Source organism: Grus americana, chromosome Z (assembly GCF_028858705.1).
Source record: "Grus americana isolate bGruAme1 chromosome Z, bGruAme1.mat, whole genome shotgun sequence".
In the NCBI taxonomy this organism is placed as follows: Eukaryota; Metazoa; Chordata; class Aves; order Gruiformes; family Gruidae; genus Grus; species Grus americana.
This window is the reverse complement of record NC_072891.1, coordinates 66,395,731-66,412,896: the sequence shown is the minus strand read 5'-3', so window position 1 is coordinate 66,412,896 and position 17,166 is coordinate 66,395,731. Positions and strand designations below refer to the sequence as shown.

At 38.1% G+C, this 17,166-nt stretch overlaps 1 protein-coding gene across 3 annotated transcripts in view; it reads right to left on the bottom strand.

Annotated features, from left to right (window-relative positions):
* The window catches only part of ZNF608 (zinc finger protein 608), an 89,285-nt gene that overhangs the window by 46,167 nt on the left and 25,952 nt on the right, over window positions 1-17,166 (bottom strand). For all 3 annotated transcript variants that reach the window (XM_054810487.1, XM_054810486.1, XM_054810488.1), the window contains exon 3: window positions 1,933-2,188. In XM_054810487.1, the coding sequence (XP_054666462.1) occupies window positions 1,933-2,188 (256 nt within the window). The remainder of the gene's footprint in view (window positions 1-1,932; window positions 2,189-17,166) is intronic.

Genomic DNA, 17,166 nt, shown 5'->3' with positions numbered 1-17,166 from the left:
ATATATGTGTGCCCCAAACATCAAAACGTAATTAAAATGCAAAAATTATCATTAGAAACTCATTTTTCATAATACAGTGTTGATTGTGAACACTGGGAAAACAGAGTAAAATTTAATGTTTTCTTCAGTCAGCAGGGTCTGAAACAGTAAAACACAAAGGGCACAGTAGAAACCACACAATATGAAATATCAATTATCTTCAGTCTTTTAATCTACGTTCTAGCTATATTTCTAGAGTATTTTAGAATACTATTTTATCTATTATTGTAGTCACTCATAGCTGTAGTGTCGCTAAACAGTATTTGTAAAGCTGTGAAAACACGCACATTCAAAGCCGTTTCACTCAAACATGCTGTCACTGAACTCTGAGTTGATTCAGAAAATTGTTTTAGACAAACAGGGAAAAGGTTAAGGGAGTTAATTTCTATTAACTAACAAGAGTTTTTAAACCAGTAGAGTGCTGAGAAACTAGTAAATGGAATGTCATCCTGACCAGAATGCTCTTTTTTTTTAATACTTCATTTCTGGTGCCAAGCCTTTAACAAGGCAGGCTTCTTAAATTCAGTGAGGGTCAGAAGTTTAGTTTATTCAGCAAGAATAACACTATTAACAGCTACTGCTCTTTCATGTCAACACAGTTAACGCCCACACATTCCAAGTCTGGTTAATACAGGCCAGTCAAGGAAGATTGGAGCTGCTAAAGGCAGCTCTGCAGGGATATTTTAAAACAGAATTTATACTGTGCTTTAAAAACAATCTAAAAGGATCAATCTACCTTATGAATCTGCTGTAGACATACACAGAGAGAAAGATGGATGGATGAAAGCACATAAAAGCAAGTAAATCTGACTTTCTCTATTGATTTTTGAGAGGACAGTGTAGAGCACTTTGGTGAGGTCTTATATATCACTGCAAAGGACCAAATGCCGTTGTGCGTATGTCTGAAGGATGTCAGGATTTATCATGAAGCGATGCACTGCTGTATTCTTTCATTATACCCTTTAGTAAATAATCTTGGTTTTGCTGTTGAGAGAGGTAGATCACTAAAAATTAAATAACTCTTAAAACAAACAAAAGAACAATCACAGGAAGACTCTCAAGCAGCTATAACTGGAGAAATCCACTATTATTAAACAAAAAGTTGCAGAAGTTTGGTGTACACTTGCAGTATTTTTAGCATTAACAGGAGAAAGCTCGTATTTTAATAATGAGCTTTTGAAAACCAAAATGGAAAAATCTGCATATCACAGCATAATCCTCTTCCTACTTACTTTGTTCTAAATCATAGCAAATCAACGTTTAGTATTCCCCAAAGCTCTCCAGCACTCCTGCTTGGCCAAATGCCTTCAAATAATATTAAAAAAAATCACTCTGGTTTAGATAGTACTTCTTCACCAGATGGAACACTTCGAGCAAGAATGCTTTCCTCTCAAAGCATGCTTCAAATAACCAAAATGCAAACAATCATCACATCAAATTGAATTTCTGTGGGGTCTCTGGGGCTTCTATTGTAATAGTGGCATCTTTGATCATAGTCTCTGAATTCCAAAATATTCAGCTTTCTAAGTTTTCATCTAAACTATTCATATACCCACTCCTATCACATACACCCTCCTCATGATGCACATTTATGCTATTCTATTAGCTATTTCTTCATACACTTTTCTCAATATATCAATAGGAAGCAATTCTATTGTTAACTGGGGTTACATGTTAGGTCATTTGGAAAACACAGTTGCTTAAATAATAAAACCCCTGCCATTTGTTTTTAAAGAAAACCTTACTAGCTGAGCTATAAAGCTGTGACTGCCATTGTACATAATGGTGTCCCAATAGACTAGCAAGCCCTTAGTTGTCACCCAGGCAGGTACAGTGAAGTGTCCTCCTTGTTAACATATGTCACAGACAAACCTAATGGAAAAAACACTTTACCTTCTTCAGTTTCATGCCACACAATTCCTTCCAAGTTCACGCTGGTCCCAGGTTCACAGGGTCCAAGGCATTCAGGTTCTGTTACTACTCCAACCTCACAAGTATTTACACCCACTGAACGGGTCCGTACCAAAAGCTGCTCGACTGGTGCTGCAATATTGGATGAAGATGGGGAAAAGTAGGAAGGCAGAATCTGAGGTGTGATACTGCTGGAAATCGGAGGTGGAGGTGCAGGCACTGTAAACAGGGGATCAACCTGAAAACAACAGACAAACTTACTATAATGGTGCTGTGAGATTTAAAAAAAAAAAAAAAAAAAAAGATAAATTAAAAAAAAAAAGAAAGCCCAGTTTGCTGAAACTGCATTTGTGTATGCAGGGATTTGGTGTATCATGGGTAATTTCAATCTATCTTATGAGTTTAATTTTTTTGACATCAGCCCAAATGCTGCACATGAAAAATTAAGTGCAAAAATATCTATCATGCTAAACAAGGCAAATTGCTAAGTTTCTACAAGACTATTCCCTGTTGTCATAAACTGCTAGTATGAAATAATAATAAATTTTAAAAACAAAGATTAAGGCTACTTTTTTCTTGGTGCTTACAGAGGCTGATTTGTGGACAGAAATTAATTTTGCAAACTGGGAACTTAATTTTCTATTTAAAGAAAAACACACATAAAGACAGGACAAAGACATATAAATGCAATTTTTTTCATATGCATCATAGAGAAATTAGCACTTGGAACAATTCTAATATCCATATGGCATCAAACATAATCTCTTGTCATCCAATCATTTAAAATACATTAGGATCACCCACCCAACAGCTTACAGATAACATTTACATCTTTCTACTTGAAATAACAGATGAGGACTTTTACAAGAATCTATCCAAACCATCTAATTTCTAACGGTTTCCAAAATGCATATCTGGAAGAATACAACTCGCCAGACAATCAGTCTGTACACAGACAATTCACACAGAGACAATATCTATATACAAACTGAATAAGTTATCTTTCCTGTATGACTTTGAATATACCCAGTAGCAGATTTTCTGTATGCAGATTTTCTGTATACAGTTTTGGCCTGAGGGTTCTCAGTATTTTACTGTGGCCATAAGGTCCTTTGTCACACAAAAGACAGTTAAATGAGGCTATGAGTGTGCCCACTCAAATAGCTAAACCACCTAAAATTCATGTTTATTTGGCCCACTGGATCATAGATATCACACCAAGAAATCATCCTTCAATCCAATGATTTTTTTTTAAAATGGCTGCTTTCTAGCTGTTTTGAAATAGATGATCAAATATCTTTAAGTCTATGCAGTTTTTAATTTTGGACCCCATATAAGACTCAACAGAAAAGACACAATGACTCACTGTACACTGCCATCTAGGTTTCATTCAGATGTATCTTAACATAGATCAAAGTTAATTTTGCCTTCTTTTAAAGCCAAGTTGGCAAATGGGGATACAAAGAGAAGAAAGGACTAAAGAGTATTATCCTTCTATTACATATCCTTTGTATCATAGATCAGCTCACTTCATTACACGTTCACTTTTCATAATGAGAAAATAAAATGGAGATCTAAAATTAAAAAGAACTTTTAAAAAATTGTAACAATTGTTACAATTGGCCTTTGTAACAATTCTTTTGCTTTGACCATCATTCTTACATACAAACTGACAGCCAACACTTTTACATGTGCACATGAGCCTTAAGTGTGCCAAATAGTTCACAAAAATGTTTTGTATTATCTTTGTACGACCAGCTTGGATTCTGATCTCAATTACACTAGAAATAGGGAAGAGAGAGGAGGGACCTATAACCACATTCTTCTCCAAATTCTTCCCTGTTTGAGGAGGCTTCTTTTTATTTAGGACTAAAAAACCTTCAGGTTAAAGATAGAATAAAGTTTGAAAGAAAAAAAATCAAAGCAAAACGTGAATACTAAAAGCATCCTTTAGGAGTAAAAACCTGCTAATACCAGCAAAACTCCACCAAGTAAAGCAGAGTTCCTGTGGCATAAAAACAATGCAGTCAAGCCATCATATCTTTATTCTTCTTTTCATGCCATCGCAATTGCAGAGTTAAAGCACAGGCAAGAATGCTTTGCAGAGCAGACTTGAACACAGACAGACAAGTCAAATATCAACTGACCCCCAACAGCAGCTGTGACTTGCAATATCTAACAGTACGCATAACATAAAACCATAACTGTGTATGCCTAGCACAGGGGCACACTGATTCTACGCTACAGAGATTCTGGCTGTCTGATGGCAAGTGGAGGCAAACAGCTGGACAGCGCCGAGCCCTGCTCCCTGGCACTGGCCACGTAATGGGGCTTGGACAATGACATGGGGTCAATATGTACCCCAGGCATAATTTTGAGGAGTTCTTAATGTATCTTACTTCAAGCTGGATGAGAACCAGGATCAGTAACTGGCAGGTAAATGGAGCCCAGTGCTTAAGAAAAGCTAAGCCACATCCCTTTATAAACCCAAGAAATGCCGATGAATGGCGCATTTGATAGTTTACAGGGTGGTTTGTAAAGCTGTGCAAAACCTCCTACTACACATGCAACATCATTCTTCCGTAAAACACACTCGTCACAAAGCCAGAGAAAAAACAAAATGTTTGCTATTATCATACTAAACCAGCCAATGTTTTAAATGAATGTAGACTAAATTGGCAGATGTGTCTTCCATTTTCCAAGTATTATAAACAGTGAGGGGGAGCTAAAGAAAGCACAGATCTGACAGTGTACCCTACTAAGTTCTTTGTTACAAATATTTGTATTCAGTTCTGGTTTATTTAGACCTGTTAATAAATGTGCTTGTTTTCCTCTAGAAAGCCAAAAAGTGGCTATTGCAGTAAAAGGGGCTGTTGCTCTGTGAATTAAAACACTAAGCCTTTGGTCAAGAATTAAGTGGACATTTACTGTCCCTGAGGTTCATATTCATTGCACAAATATGACCTTACTTGTAAGAAAAAAATATGCTGAACTTAAATATTGCTCCAGTTTTCCACGTTTTAAAATTATCCCATCTTGTTTGATAATCGTAACGTCAGCATGGCAAAGTGGTGGTTCTCGGCGATCATTGCGGTGACACAATTGTTTTCATGAATTCTCCAAAGGGCACTGATGTAAGCTATTAGAGGCAAAGAGAGAGGCAGGAAGGCCGCCATCTCCAGTGGAAAAAAGGCACATAAGACTAACATCTGGTGGTGGCAGTCTGTCAAACTGAGGAAAGTTAATGTCAAGAACAGATGCTCCGCTGTTTCTCACTGTTATTTTTGCATGATTATTCCCAGGTGTTGGCGCATACTGAGCAGTAGCCTTGCTGTTTATCACACAAGAGATTCCAATATGAGAAAGAAAATCTAAATCTGAGGAAGGTTATTTACATAGATGCTCTCTTTATACACATAATCAAAGGGCTCCAAAAAAGACAGAAATATTCAAGCAGTATTTTCTTCATTCACCTAATTCCAAGAGCTTTTGAGAGCTGATTAGTGGCAAAGGCTAGAAAGCTGGAGTGTTATTCATGGCAGCTTTCCACTGCCAAGTGTTTGATTGTATCAGAGAGCTATGGCTCTTAGTAGTAGAAAGCTCACAGAAAATGAAGAATGCCTGCCAAGCAATGTAGTCAGTGCTCCATGGAGCAATCCTCTATGACAAAAAAAAAGTATTTTGGTGGCTGCATAACATTAGTCAGTATGAGGCAGAGGGTATGGGAAGAGAGAGGAAATATCATCCTAACTAGAAATAGGCATGACTTTCTAATAAGCAGGATTCTCTTGCAGTTACTCAGGCAGGCACTTTACATGCTGGAATCAAGTTCTGCTCATCAAAACTCATCTTCCTGATGCAGTGTAGGCTTCTAAAATTATGTCTGCAAAATTAACATTTTGTGTCCTTTGTACATGATTTCCTGACAACCAGGAGAGATTCCAATGGGTAATGCTTAGCTCACAGAAGAAGGTACACAGATTTGAGAGGACTTCCCAGATCAGAGAGTGCCCAACATCATACTGTTGCAATCAGCCATATCATGTTCCATTCCTGCAGGAATGGGAGAATTTTAAGTCTTTATGGGACAGAGTCTCTTGTGCACCCCTGTGGAAAACTCACCTGAATTAAAGAATAGTGAGTTACCAGGAACACCTATGGCAGTATTTGACATGGTAGTAACCTGACAGAAACAGATTTACAGCAGTATTCAAAATAAAATCACTTTTCACGGAGATTTAAATGGATAACTTTTGATCATATTATCAAGTGGAAGTATTCTGTATCTATGTATTTAATTCATTTCAACTTTGAAAACTTTCAGAGGGTGTGTATCTTAAGTGTGAAATGTTTCTGTCATAAATCACAAAATGCAAACTAGAAAATAGCTGCCATGCAGCCAGGCCACGTGATGTGACCCATCAAAGTGTGCTACAACATGTGTAACTAGGAATGTATGTGTAGTTCCACCTCATTAATGAAGGTATATCTTTGAAGATGTAACTCAATGATGACATAGTCTACCAATCTAAGATCAAACAAGGTCACAGACTACTGCAGTGTCACCCACCAGGTGATTTTGACATATACATGCCAAAAGCCACTTCATCCATCTACCCATATAGAGCTTGGAGAAAGGCTCAGGATATACCCTTCCAAAAAAGCACTGATTTTTAAATTGAGAAGAAAAATCTACTGTAAGCATTCCCAATGGGAATGTCTGCACTAGTAGAACGAATGTGGGAAGAAGATCCAAATCCTGTTATGGGATATACCTAAAAAAACCAAGCTTGATCCTTTGCAAAACTAAATCCTTCCTTAAAAAAAGACACCAACATAAAGACTGAAAGGAGTAAGAAACCTCCAACCTTCTAAATGACAAATTCTTTAGAGTTATGAATTAATACTTCACAGAATTACTATATCTGAAATGAAAAATGGGAAATAAAGGAATTCAGCCCTAGACGGAAGTTTTGCTTTCTCTAGATTTTAAGGTGAAACGGAGATTACCATGTTTTTTATATAAAGTATGCTTGCCCCTACCTTAATTTTCTAAAGCAAAAGTGACCCCAGAAGACCTCATTCTAATCTCATTCACAGCATCATAAATCAGAAGTAATTCTAATGAAATCAATGAAACTGCTTTGGAAGAAAACAAATGTGAGAGAATGTGACATGGAAAAAATGTTTGGGTGCTCAGGAGACTTTGCACATCTGAAAACTAAAGCTACTCCTTCATATTCTACCATGTAACAGAAATTGCCCCTATGAAGAATCTCAATTTAATCTCAATTCTGTATTTCTTGCATCTAAATTCACATAGGAGGCTGCTCAGAAGCGTTTTGACACCATACTTAACAGAACTGATGTTTTGTTCTCTTAAATAAACTAGTATAAATTTTGAGATGAGAAGGATTTAATCAATTATACCTTTGAAATACTACTCATTACCTACAGATACTTTATTTATTAAAACACATGCTTATTATCTAATAAAGGCAAACAAACTTTCTACATCAAATTGCTGGAAGAAAAGTTCAGTGTCATGAAGGACATGCCTAGAAAATAGGAAAGATATACTGCAAGACATTGATGTAGAAAAGAATTTTGGTCACAGGACAGACATATCTATTATAAGGCTTACATTCAAAATACAGGAAAGTCAGAGGTACTAAGGAAATTACTTATTTTGGTCAACTTAGTTGAGAATCGTGGGAGCTTGAATAAAAAAGAAGGATGAAGGAGATTCAGGCTGCTTAAATCTCATCTGAATTTTAGAAAATAATAAAAAAATATGCTTATGCCTTAAGAATATCGTAGTATGGAGGAGAAACCTGACACATAATTGTGTTGAACTGAGTAACACAAGTAGCATCTACTTGGACATTCCAAATATTTCCTACTCTTAAAATAAACTTCTCCAATCAACTGAGGAGTTGGAGAGAAAGGAAAAAAAAAGCAATCAAAAAGACACACTAATAGAAAGTTACACATTTTTTCCCAATAAATCAGCAAATCACTCACATCTGGAATAATTTCAATATTCTGAATATTTGTTATCAAACAAAAAAATCCACTTAAAACTCTTACTATGCTACTAATCTTTTCAAGATCGTGTATGCCACTCCCATCAGATGCTGAACCAGCACACACAGTTCTGCAAACTCACCATCTTTTGACCGTTACTTATTCTTTCTACAGGCAGACCTCCAGACCTCCAGATATTATGTGACTATATCTACAGCACCTCCACTGACATGATAACGTTAATATTTTTTTAGGACAGCATTAATACACAATGAAGACCGTGATGAAAACTCAAAGCTTTGAGTGGGATCTAATGCAGAAACAATGGGGCTAAACAACAGGCAAGGAAAATTCCTTGTCCTCTCTTATATCTTCTATTCTAGCTCAGATGCTTGGGATTTCCCAAAGCCATTCACCCATTTTACTGTGGGAGAGATTAGCATTTGACAGCTGCCAGCAATATCCTTCTGCCAAAGGCTGCATCTGTGAAAAACTGTATGTCAACTCTAACGTTTGGCAGAGTCCTGGGAGGATGTCCAGATCACCACCTGCAAATTTCTAGTGAAGACATTTCTCCTTTTTCAGCCCAAGAAAACTGTATTCATTCAGATAATTTTGTCCATACGTCTCTATAAACACATTTCTCCATTGAAATTTGATTTCTCCTGGTCAGCTCTCCAGTCTGTACTTCCAAACTTTTCTTCAGTCAGCCTGAGTGCTTTGCTAAGCTTTAATACAGAATAAACAAGCACTAAAATTCACTGAAGATACTTATCCTATCTAGAGAGACACATTGTATTCCACAGTCAAGAAAGGAATTTCTCTGAACTATTTGGGTTTAAACAGAATGTGCATAAAATGATCCTCTATCAGATGATGTGACTGAATGTGGTAAAAACCGAGACACAGCCATTTGCTGGTAAGGGTTAGGTACTGCTTTATCGAGTTCTGTGACCCTTTAGAAGCTTTTCCTTTTAAAGAAAAAAGTTTTTCATTTTAAAGATGACAATCACCTCTTTTTCTTCCCAAGTTTCTGCTACGCTCAACCTTTCAGAGTTCTGAGCTTGAAGAAAGATAAGGTATTTGCTCATAGAAATCTCACAGCGTTACTAATAAATGGTACCCTGAAGTTGCCAACGTTTATGTCTAACAGGTGTGATACTTTGACCCAGGAATGAAGCTATGCTTGTTCTACGACATATCAAGACACCAATTGACCAAGGAAAATTTTCCCACTCTTAATTGTAGGAAGATAATGGACAATTTAATTGTACTACGACTTGAATGCATTTAACTGTTACATTTCAAGTTTTCATTCTTAATGTCCAAGCAAATCATGCCACAACCCTATGACCCCACAGCAGAAGTTCTCCATTACCAAAAGATGGTTTCAGTTAGTCAATGATGCGACTGCAGTCTGGTGGAATAGCAGCCTTTTCAGCCATTCTGGAGTGCAAGGACATACAGAAGCGAGCTTTTCCAGGAATCTGCAATGTATAGTCCAGTGGCAAACAAGGCTTAGAAGAGAAATGGCTTCTCTGCACTTCTTCAGCTTTCTGCATGTCAATGGCCTATCACTAGATTTTTTGTTGCCTTTTATCAATTTGCTGAGCATTCTACTTTGTGAGTGCAAAGTTGCGTACATTATAATTCAGGTTGTCACTTCCTCAACTCAATACTTTTTTGTTGAGAAAAATCACCTAAGCTATTAATTTCTCTTCCAAAAGCTTGTCAAAGAACCTCTATAATTCTCAGAAACAGAACTGAGCTTCCTTGATGGTCTATGTATAGCAGAAACTTTTAGTTGCCTAACTAGATTCGTATGGGTGACAAGAATCTGCTTGACTGACCTGATCTCTTTCTATGACCAGGTGACCCTCCTAGTGGATGAGGGAAAGGCTGTGGATGTTATCTACCTGGACTTTAGTAAAACCTTTGATACTGTCTCCCACAGCATTCTCCTAGAGAAGCTGGTGGCTCATGGGTTAGATGGGTGCACTCTTCACTGGGTAAAAAACTGGCTGGAAGGCCGAGCCCAGAAAGTTGTGGTGAATGGAGTTAAATCCAGTTGGCAGCTGGTCACAAGTGATGTTCCCCAGGGCTCAGTCTTGGGGCTGGTCTTGTTTAATATCTTTATCAATGATCTAGATGAGGGGATTGAGTGCACCCTCAGTAAGTTTGCAGATGACACCAAGTTAGGTGGGAGTGTCAATCTGCTTGAGGGTAGGAAGGCTCTGCAGAGGGATCTGGACAGACTGGATTGATGGGCCGAAGCCAACTGCATGAGGTTCAACAAGGCTCAGTGTCAGGTCCTGCACTTGTGTCACAACAACCCCAGGCAACGCTACAGGCTTGGGGAAGAGTGGCTGGAAAGCTGAACGGCCGAAAAGGACCTGGGTGTGCTGGTTGACAACTGGCTGACCATGAGCCAGCAGTGTGCCCAGGTGACCAAGAAGGCCAACAGCATCCTGGCTTGTATCAGGAATAGTGTGGCCAGCAGGACTAGGGAAGTGATTGTCCCCCTGTACTCGACTCTGGTGAGGCCACACCTCAAATATACTGTGTTCAGTTTTGGGCCCTTCAGTACAAGAAGGACATTGAGGTGCTGGAGCATGTCCAGAGAAGGACAACAAAGCTGGTAAAGGGACTGGAGCAGAAGTCCTGTGAGCAGCAGCTGAGGGCGCTTCTTTGATTTTAGATGAAAACAGTATCAAATACAAGTAGTTGTCTATTGGGAAATTGAAGGTTGTGTGTGACAGTTCTTATGAGGAGCGGCTGAGGGAACTGGGGTTGTTTAGCTTGGAGAAAAGGAGGCTGAGGGAAGACCTTATCACTCTCTACAACTACCTGACACGAGGTTGTAGCCAGGTGGCTGTTGGTCTCTTCTCCCAAGTAACTAGCGAAAGGACAAGAGGAAATGGTCTCAAGTTGCATCAGGGGAGGTTTAGATTAAATATTAGGAAAAATTTCTTCACCGAAAGAGTGGTCAGGCATTGGAATGGGCTGCCCAGAGAGGTGGTGGAGTCACCATCCCTGGAGGTGTTCAGAAAACGTGTAGACGTGGTGCTCCGCGACAGGGTTTAGTAGACATGGTGGTGTTGGATCAACAGTTGGACTTGATGATCTTAGAGGTCTTTTCCAACCTTAAGATTCTATGATTTTTTAGCATGTTCCAAAAATTCATCATTTGACTTCATGGCTCTATATTTATCAGTGTCTACAGACCTCTAAAGTTTTAATTTAGCTAGCCCTTAGGCTTCTTAGGCAAGATAAGTACATCTTTGGTTAATATATTCTGTATTATTGCCCTAGGTCTCCCACTTGTAAGAACCTGTATCAGTTTTCCTCTGTATTTCTCAGACTAACTTCATGGTATTAGCTACAAACGCTACCAAGTGTATGATAGCGTGTCCTAATTCTATTTAAAGAGCAAGACATTGTTATTACTTTTAAGAATAGTACATACACATTCATGGTTATTTAGCAGTCACTAAAAGAAACACTTCTAAAATGACCTTTCAGCTTTCCTTTTCACTGTGATAGTTCAACTGAAAAGAGCTGAAGCACTGTAATTTAGCTATCCCTGTAACTACCTGCTGTTGAATATCTATAGTTAATAACAAAAATAAAATCTTTATTCTCAAACACAGTTTGAGGGATTTACAGTATCTTAGGGAAAGCCAATTTATTATAAGTGATTTTTTCCTCTTGACTGGTGTACACCTTTACTCTGGTGTAAATCCAGAGTAATTCCACTGAAGCATAACTATGGTCAGATTTGGACTGTAGTGTTTGTTTTACCAGGAAGAAAAGTAATTAGGATTTCAAATAATTTTTCAAGAGCTCTAAAAATATTCTGAAAATAATACATGTACAGTAAAGATTTTTAAGAGGAAAATAATCCTTGTGAGGAGGAAACCGCCAAAACCTATTCCCTCCAAATTGTTTTGTATTTTTTTCATCTTTCTAAACTGAACATGGTACTGATGCAGTGTGTCCGATAATCCTCAACAATGAGACTTAAGGATTAATCTTACAGTATGAAGGCAAATAGAAGTGGAGACAGCAGGAAAGACCTTTCTAAATCTACGTACCTCCTTGCCTCAGCTCTGAGGCCATTCAGTTTTGGTAGAGATGAGAAGCACTGGTTTAGTGTTCTCTTAATTCTCTTTCATGAGAGCATCCACACTATCAGCACCAAATCATCTGATTACAGGCTGCTGAACAGACAGCCAAATCTTGTCCTTTCTGTGGCTTAGAAGCAGGTCACCTTGAGATCGCTGTTCTCATATCCCTACCTCAAAGACATTTTTCCCTATTGATTTTGCCTTAGTACCTTGGGATCCTCATTAGCATGCTCTCCAAGCACCCAAACACAGACAAAAGTTTACATTTGCAGAGTTTCAGTATGGGCTTATCATTCCTGTCTTGCTGAGAAAGAATGGAGACATGCAATGGACCCGATTTCACCCAGAAAATCCCAGACACCATTGTTGAAACAATGTTGTGTTTCAGTACATCAATCTAACCTTTAACTTCCTCCTTTCTTACACTGTCTCATAGACTATTTTTATAGTTTAACACTGTGATAAACACCTGCTGCAATTGAAGCTCCCTTTCTGTTCAAATAAAGCAAAAGAAATCAGTAGTCCAAGTATTCCACTTTTCATGTGTTATATTCTGCAGTTACTTGCACCTTCTATTCTCTGCTCTGCCCTAATTGTACATGCCCTTTCTATTTTATCCACTGCATGACGAGCTTGTAACAAAGACAAACAAACCAAAAGAAACATTTTTGTACACTTGGTAGAAATCCAAATATTTTGCTAAACTGAAATAAAAAATAAACCTAATCTAAGATGTCATGAAATTATGAAATTACTCTGGCAGTTCTATCAAACTATACAGACATGTGCAGATCCTTTGAAGAAATGAAACTGCAGTTTATCAAGTGTGATTTATAAGCAACACTGATTTAGCTGGGAGATAACACTGCTGTCTAATCATTAGTAGTCAGACAACAGCCATGTGAACACATCAATTATGGGCCACTGCCAAAAGCCCTTGAGATCCCAGAGATTAACAGCCAATCCTCTGTTTTACAAGCTCACATCAAAAAGAATATTAATAAGAGGAGGGGCAATGTGAAAGCTTGTCAGAGTAATTCACGCACTAAACCAAGGCATTTTTCCTTTTGCTCTGCCTTCAACTGGTCCATGAAAAAAGCTGGCATCAGCTACAAAGCACGAAGCTGCCAATTTCTCAGAAAATGTTTTTCATTAACATATGGGAAGTTGTGAAAGGCTGCAAAAGCTCTATTTGGTGGATAAAGGCGACAACTTCTATGTGTTCCTTCCCTGAATGTATCAATTATACAACCTTAATCATTATTCAGATATTTGGAAATGAACATCCATGCACAGAAGTGTTTGATGGCTTTTCTCTCCCTCAAAACCAGAGCTGTTTACTATTATAAACAAATTAGCCAGCTTCAAGGCATCCATTTACTCTGTCTTGCTAATGACTTAGGAAAACTACAGTAGAAATACTACCAACTCATCTTCAGATTCATTTCGGTCTTGTGGAGGGAAAAAACCCCACAATTGTGCCTTTCTTACTGACTTCTGCGCAGGGTGGCTGACTAGAGGGTTTTTCTTATTATGTATAAATGAATGGAAACAAGACAAGAATAAACGTCCAAAGGGAGCAGTTATTTCTCTGTAGAAATGTAAACATGCCTATTGAGATTGACCTCGGACAACCTGTTGCTGGCATTTTAGATGCAGCAATATTAAACTGTATAGTCTTTAAGCTTGGTCTAATCACTATCCAGTCATCAGTTATCCTGTCCAGACTCTACTCAAGGGTCTAAAAATAGAGAGATGTCTTACAGTATGGCTGCAAACAACTTGCATTCAATTCTACCAATACTGTATTTAAGGGTTTGCAGTTTGGAAGAGAGAATTTCATTTGCGGGGACTTTACAGAGCTACCTTTATATAAGCTATCTCAGGTTACTGCCAGCAATTAACCTCTGAGCAAAGAGGGGGTAAGAAGCAGGAACCTTTTAGACTGTCTCTACAGCCCCAGAGCCAGTAATGTGAAAAATACACCATTAGGCACAGCTGCAGAATACACATTCTTTGTCAGATGAGCCAGTTTTAAAAGTTCCCACTTTGCTGTGGTCTTCCATTCATTCCCTTCACTTGTTTTTACCTGGAATATTACACGTACATATCCTACTGGAGGCTGGCATATTGTTAGTCAAAGTGACACAGCTAAGAGGGTCATAATCACACATGGAAGGACACACAGGCAGGAAGCATTTCAAGCAACAGATTCATATTGTAGAACTGCCCAGTTAGTAAACAGCTGGAGCAAAGAGATGTCAGTCCCAGATTGTCTGCTCAGATAACCATGGCAATGTTAGCTTCCACAGCTTTACTGCTTCGAGGACAACCATAATGGCAGTTTTAACTAAGGGTACAGTCTTGTATCAGTCCCTATGTTCCTACAGCTGAATAGGTGGACAACTCGTATCTGACCAAAAAAAAAAAAAAACAAACCAGCAATATCCCACAACTTGTCTCACACTTTTGGTGGGATTCATCTGGACATGCCAGTTAGTTATCCAGGGTCCATGGGAAAGTCTGACAGTGACAGCTGAGTTTTAAATCGGTTTCTGCAGAGATGGAACCACAGACTAATAGTATGCTTTGCACCGAAGGGGACAGACGACTCTCACACAATCATTCTGCCAGCACAGCCATGGAGATGGCAACTGCTAGCAGAGACATGCAACTTAAGCTCACACTGATGCTTGACAGCTCAATACTGTGTGTGAGAGTCCCTTGCTCACTTAGGTTTGCACTTTATTTTCCCATAGCAAAAGAAACGCCTGGAACACGCCAGGTCCTTAAAGATCTGTCACTTGCAGTTTAGCAGCTGACACAATTTTAGAAATACTTTTTATCTTATCCTAGATGTGTTTTGGGAATATATCCACTATTTTAAAAGAAAAGATTCTCTCTGATATATATTCAAAAATGATATGTTTCTCTTACATGTCCAAAAAGAACATCATGCTATAAGCCACGCTAAAACATCTCAAGTTTTTAATTTCATAGAATCATAGAATGGTTTGGGTTGGAAGGGACCTCAAAGACCATCTAGTTCCAGCCCCCTGCCATGGGCAGGGACACCCTCCGCTAGACCACGTTGCCCAAAGCCCCATCCAACCTGGTCTTAAACACTTCCAGGGAGGGGGCATCCACAACCTCTCTGGGCAACCTGTTCCAGTGCCTCACCACCCTCACAGAGAAGAATTTCTTCCTAGTATCTGATCTAAATCAACCTTCCTTCAGCTTAAACCCATTACCCCTTGTCCTATCACTACACTCCCTAATTTCAGTATATTGTCTCTTTCCATCATTTTATGAGGCCTAGCGATTTTGCAATTCAATTGCTTAAAAACTAACCTGGGAAAACATTTATCAGGCAAATGTCTTCCAAAGCAGTAACTTCATAAGCATGTCGTAAAACAAGAAAGTGATTTAACCACTGTGTAGCTCATAAGGGGATGGGGGAGGTTGTGGGGGGAGGGGGGGAATTTTGGATTGAAAAGAAGTTAAATTTATTACAAGGCCATGTTTTTGTTCAGCTGGCTGGGACAGGAAATTTGTCTTCCAAATGTTCTCTAACATTGTTTTCAAATTTGAATGAACTAGTACAAACTAATACCAAATGTTGGACTTAATGCAACAACTGACATGCGTTAAGTTTGACAGGAGTGGCCTCCCAGTATCTAGCAAATTATAAAGAGAGAGTGTTTATCTATTTTTAGCCTGTATTCAAAACAGGGTCAAGATTTTCTAAATTTCCAACTTAAAGACATCCTTTTCAGAAAGCACTGAGCAGTCTGTGTAAAAAATCTGGGACTTTTGAGATGTCTCATACCAGGCAATTGGAGGTCTCTTAAATCATAATTAAAAATTTTTATTTAAGAGCATAAACAACTAACATAGTGCCTGAATCAATGGGATCTTATTAGACATGTGGAGACTTTAACTGACTTTAATGACTCTTAGATTGGCTCTTACTATGCCTCCTAACTCACTACCATTAAATAAATGCAGGATAAAACAGCAAGTCAAAAGAAACCCTTTGAATAAAGTAGAGGGCAGGACTTAAATCAATTAACTCATTTTTGGTACAAATGCTCCGCAGGTTCTACATGGCACAGTTCTCAAGGAAATGTCAAAATGACATAGATATAAGTGCTGTAAAACAAGGGAATGTATTAGAATATAGTAACTGGATGATAGCCCTAATACAGAGCTCCTGATGATGCACAGCAGCAGAATCTTTACTCCGAGCAACACGTTACTTTTTCAATTCACTATTAGAAAGGTTTTCAGCACTATGTCAAGCTCTAAACACTTATTTGCTTTAAGAAAGTGTTAATGACTTGGCTAATCACAGAATTTTATAGTTCTATAATGTACTGTGCTGTAAAAATTAAACCAGTGTTTATTACACCTCTGCTACCTTTCCTTTCCTTCTTATTGGACTGACTCTTAAATGGTTAAAGCAAATACTGTACTACAATAAAACATAAAAAGTGCACTGGTTGACAACAGTTCTCAATATGTAACACTATATTTTAGTTCAAAGCCTACTCACAAACAAAGTAGTTCAAAACTACTCTCAGATACTGAAATTAATAGCATACTTATTTTTTTCATTTTAGATGGAGCTACTCCCTCTGAAAATGTAGAAAATTGTATCAATGTTAAATTATATTAAAGGGATACTGACAGACTAAAATGAAGCTACCTTGCTTTTATTATTACTAGCACTGTAGATAAGTGGAAAAGGAAGAAGTTAAATTTTCATGTAATTGTTTTTATTTGCTTCTGGAATTTAACTCCTTTTGGACATTAAAACCAACCAAGTCAGTTTTCCTTTTTCTATCTGAACAACTCGCTTTGTATTTTTGCAAAATTACACAGTTTTGCAAAGTCTCTTTGATGTCAACAATATTTATGTGACAGGCCATGATACTGTACTGTTACAACAGTATTGAGAACAAAGGTTCCTTTATGACTGGAGAATCAATATGACTAATGGCCAAGCAGAAGAGACTGGATCAAAGATACCTGAAGATGCACTGCGTGTGTGTTGAGGATA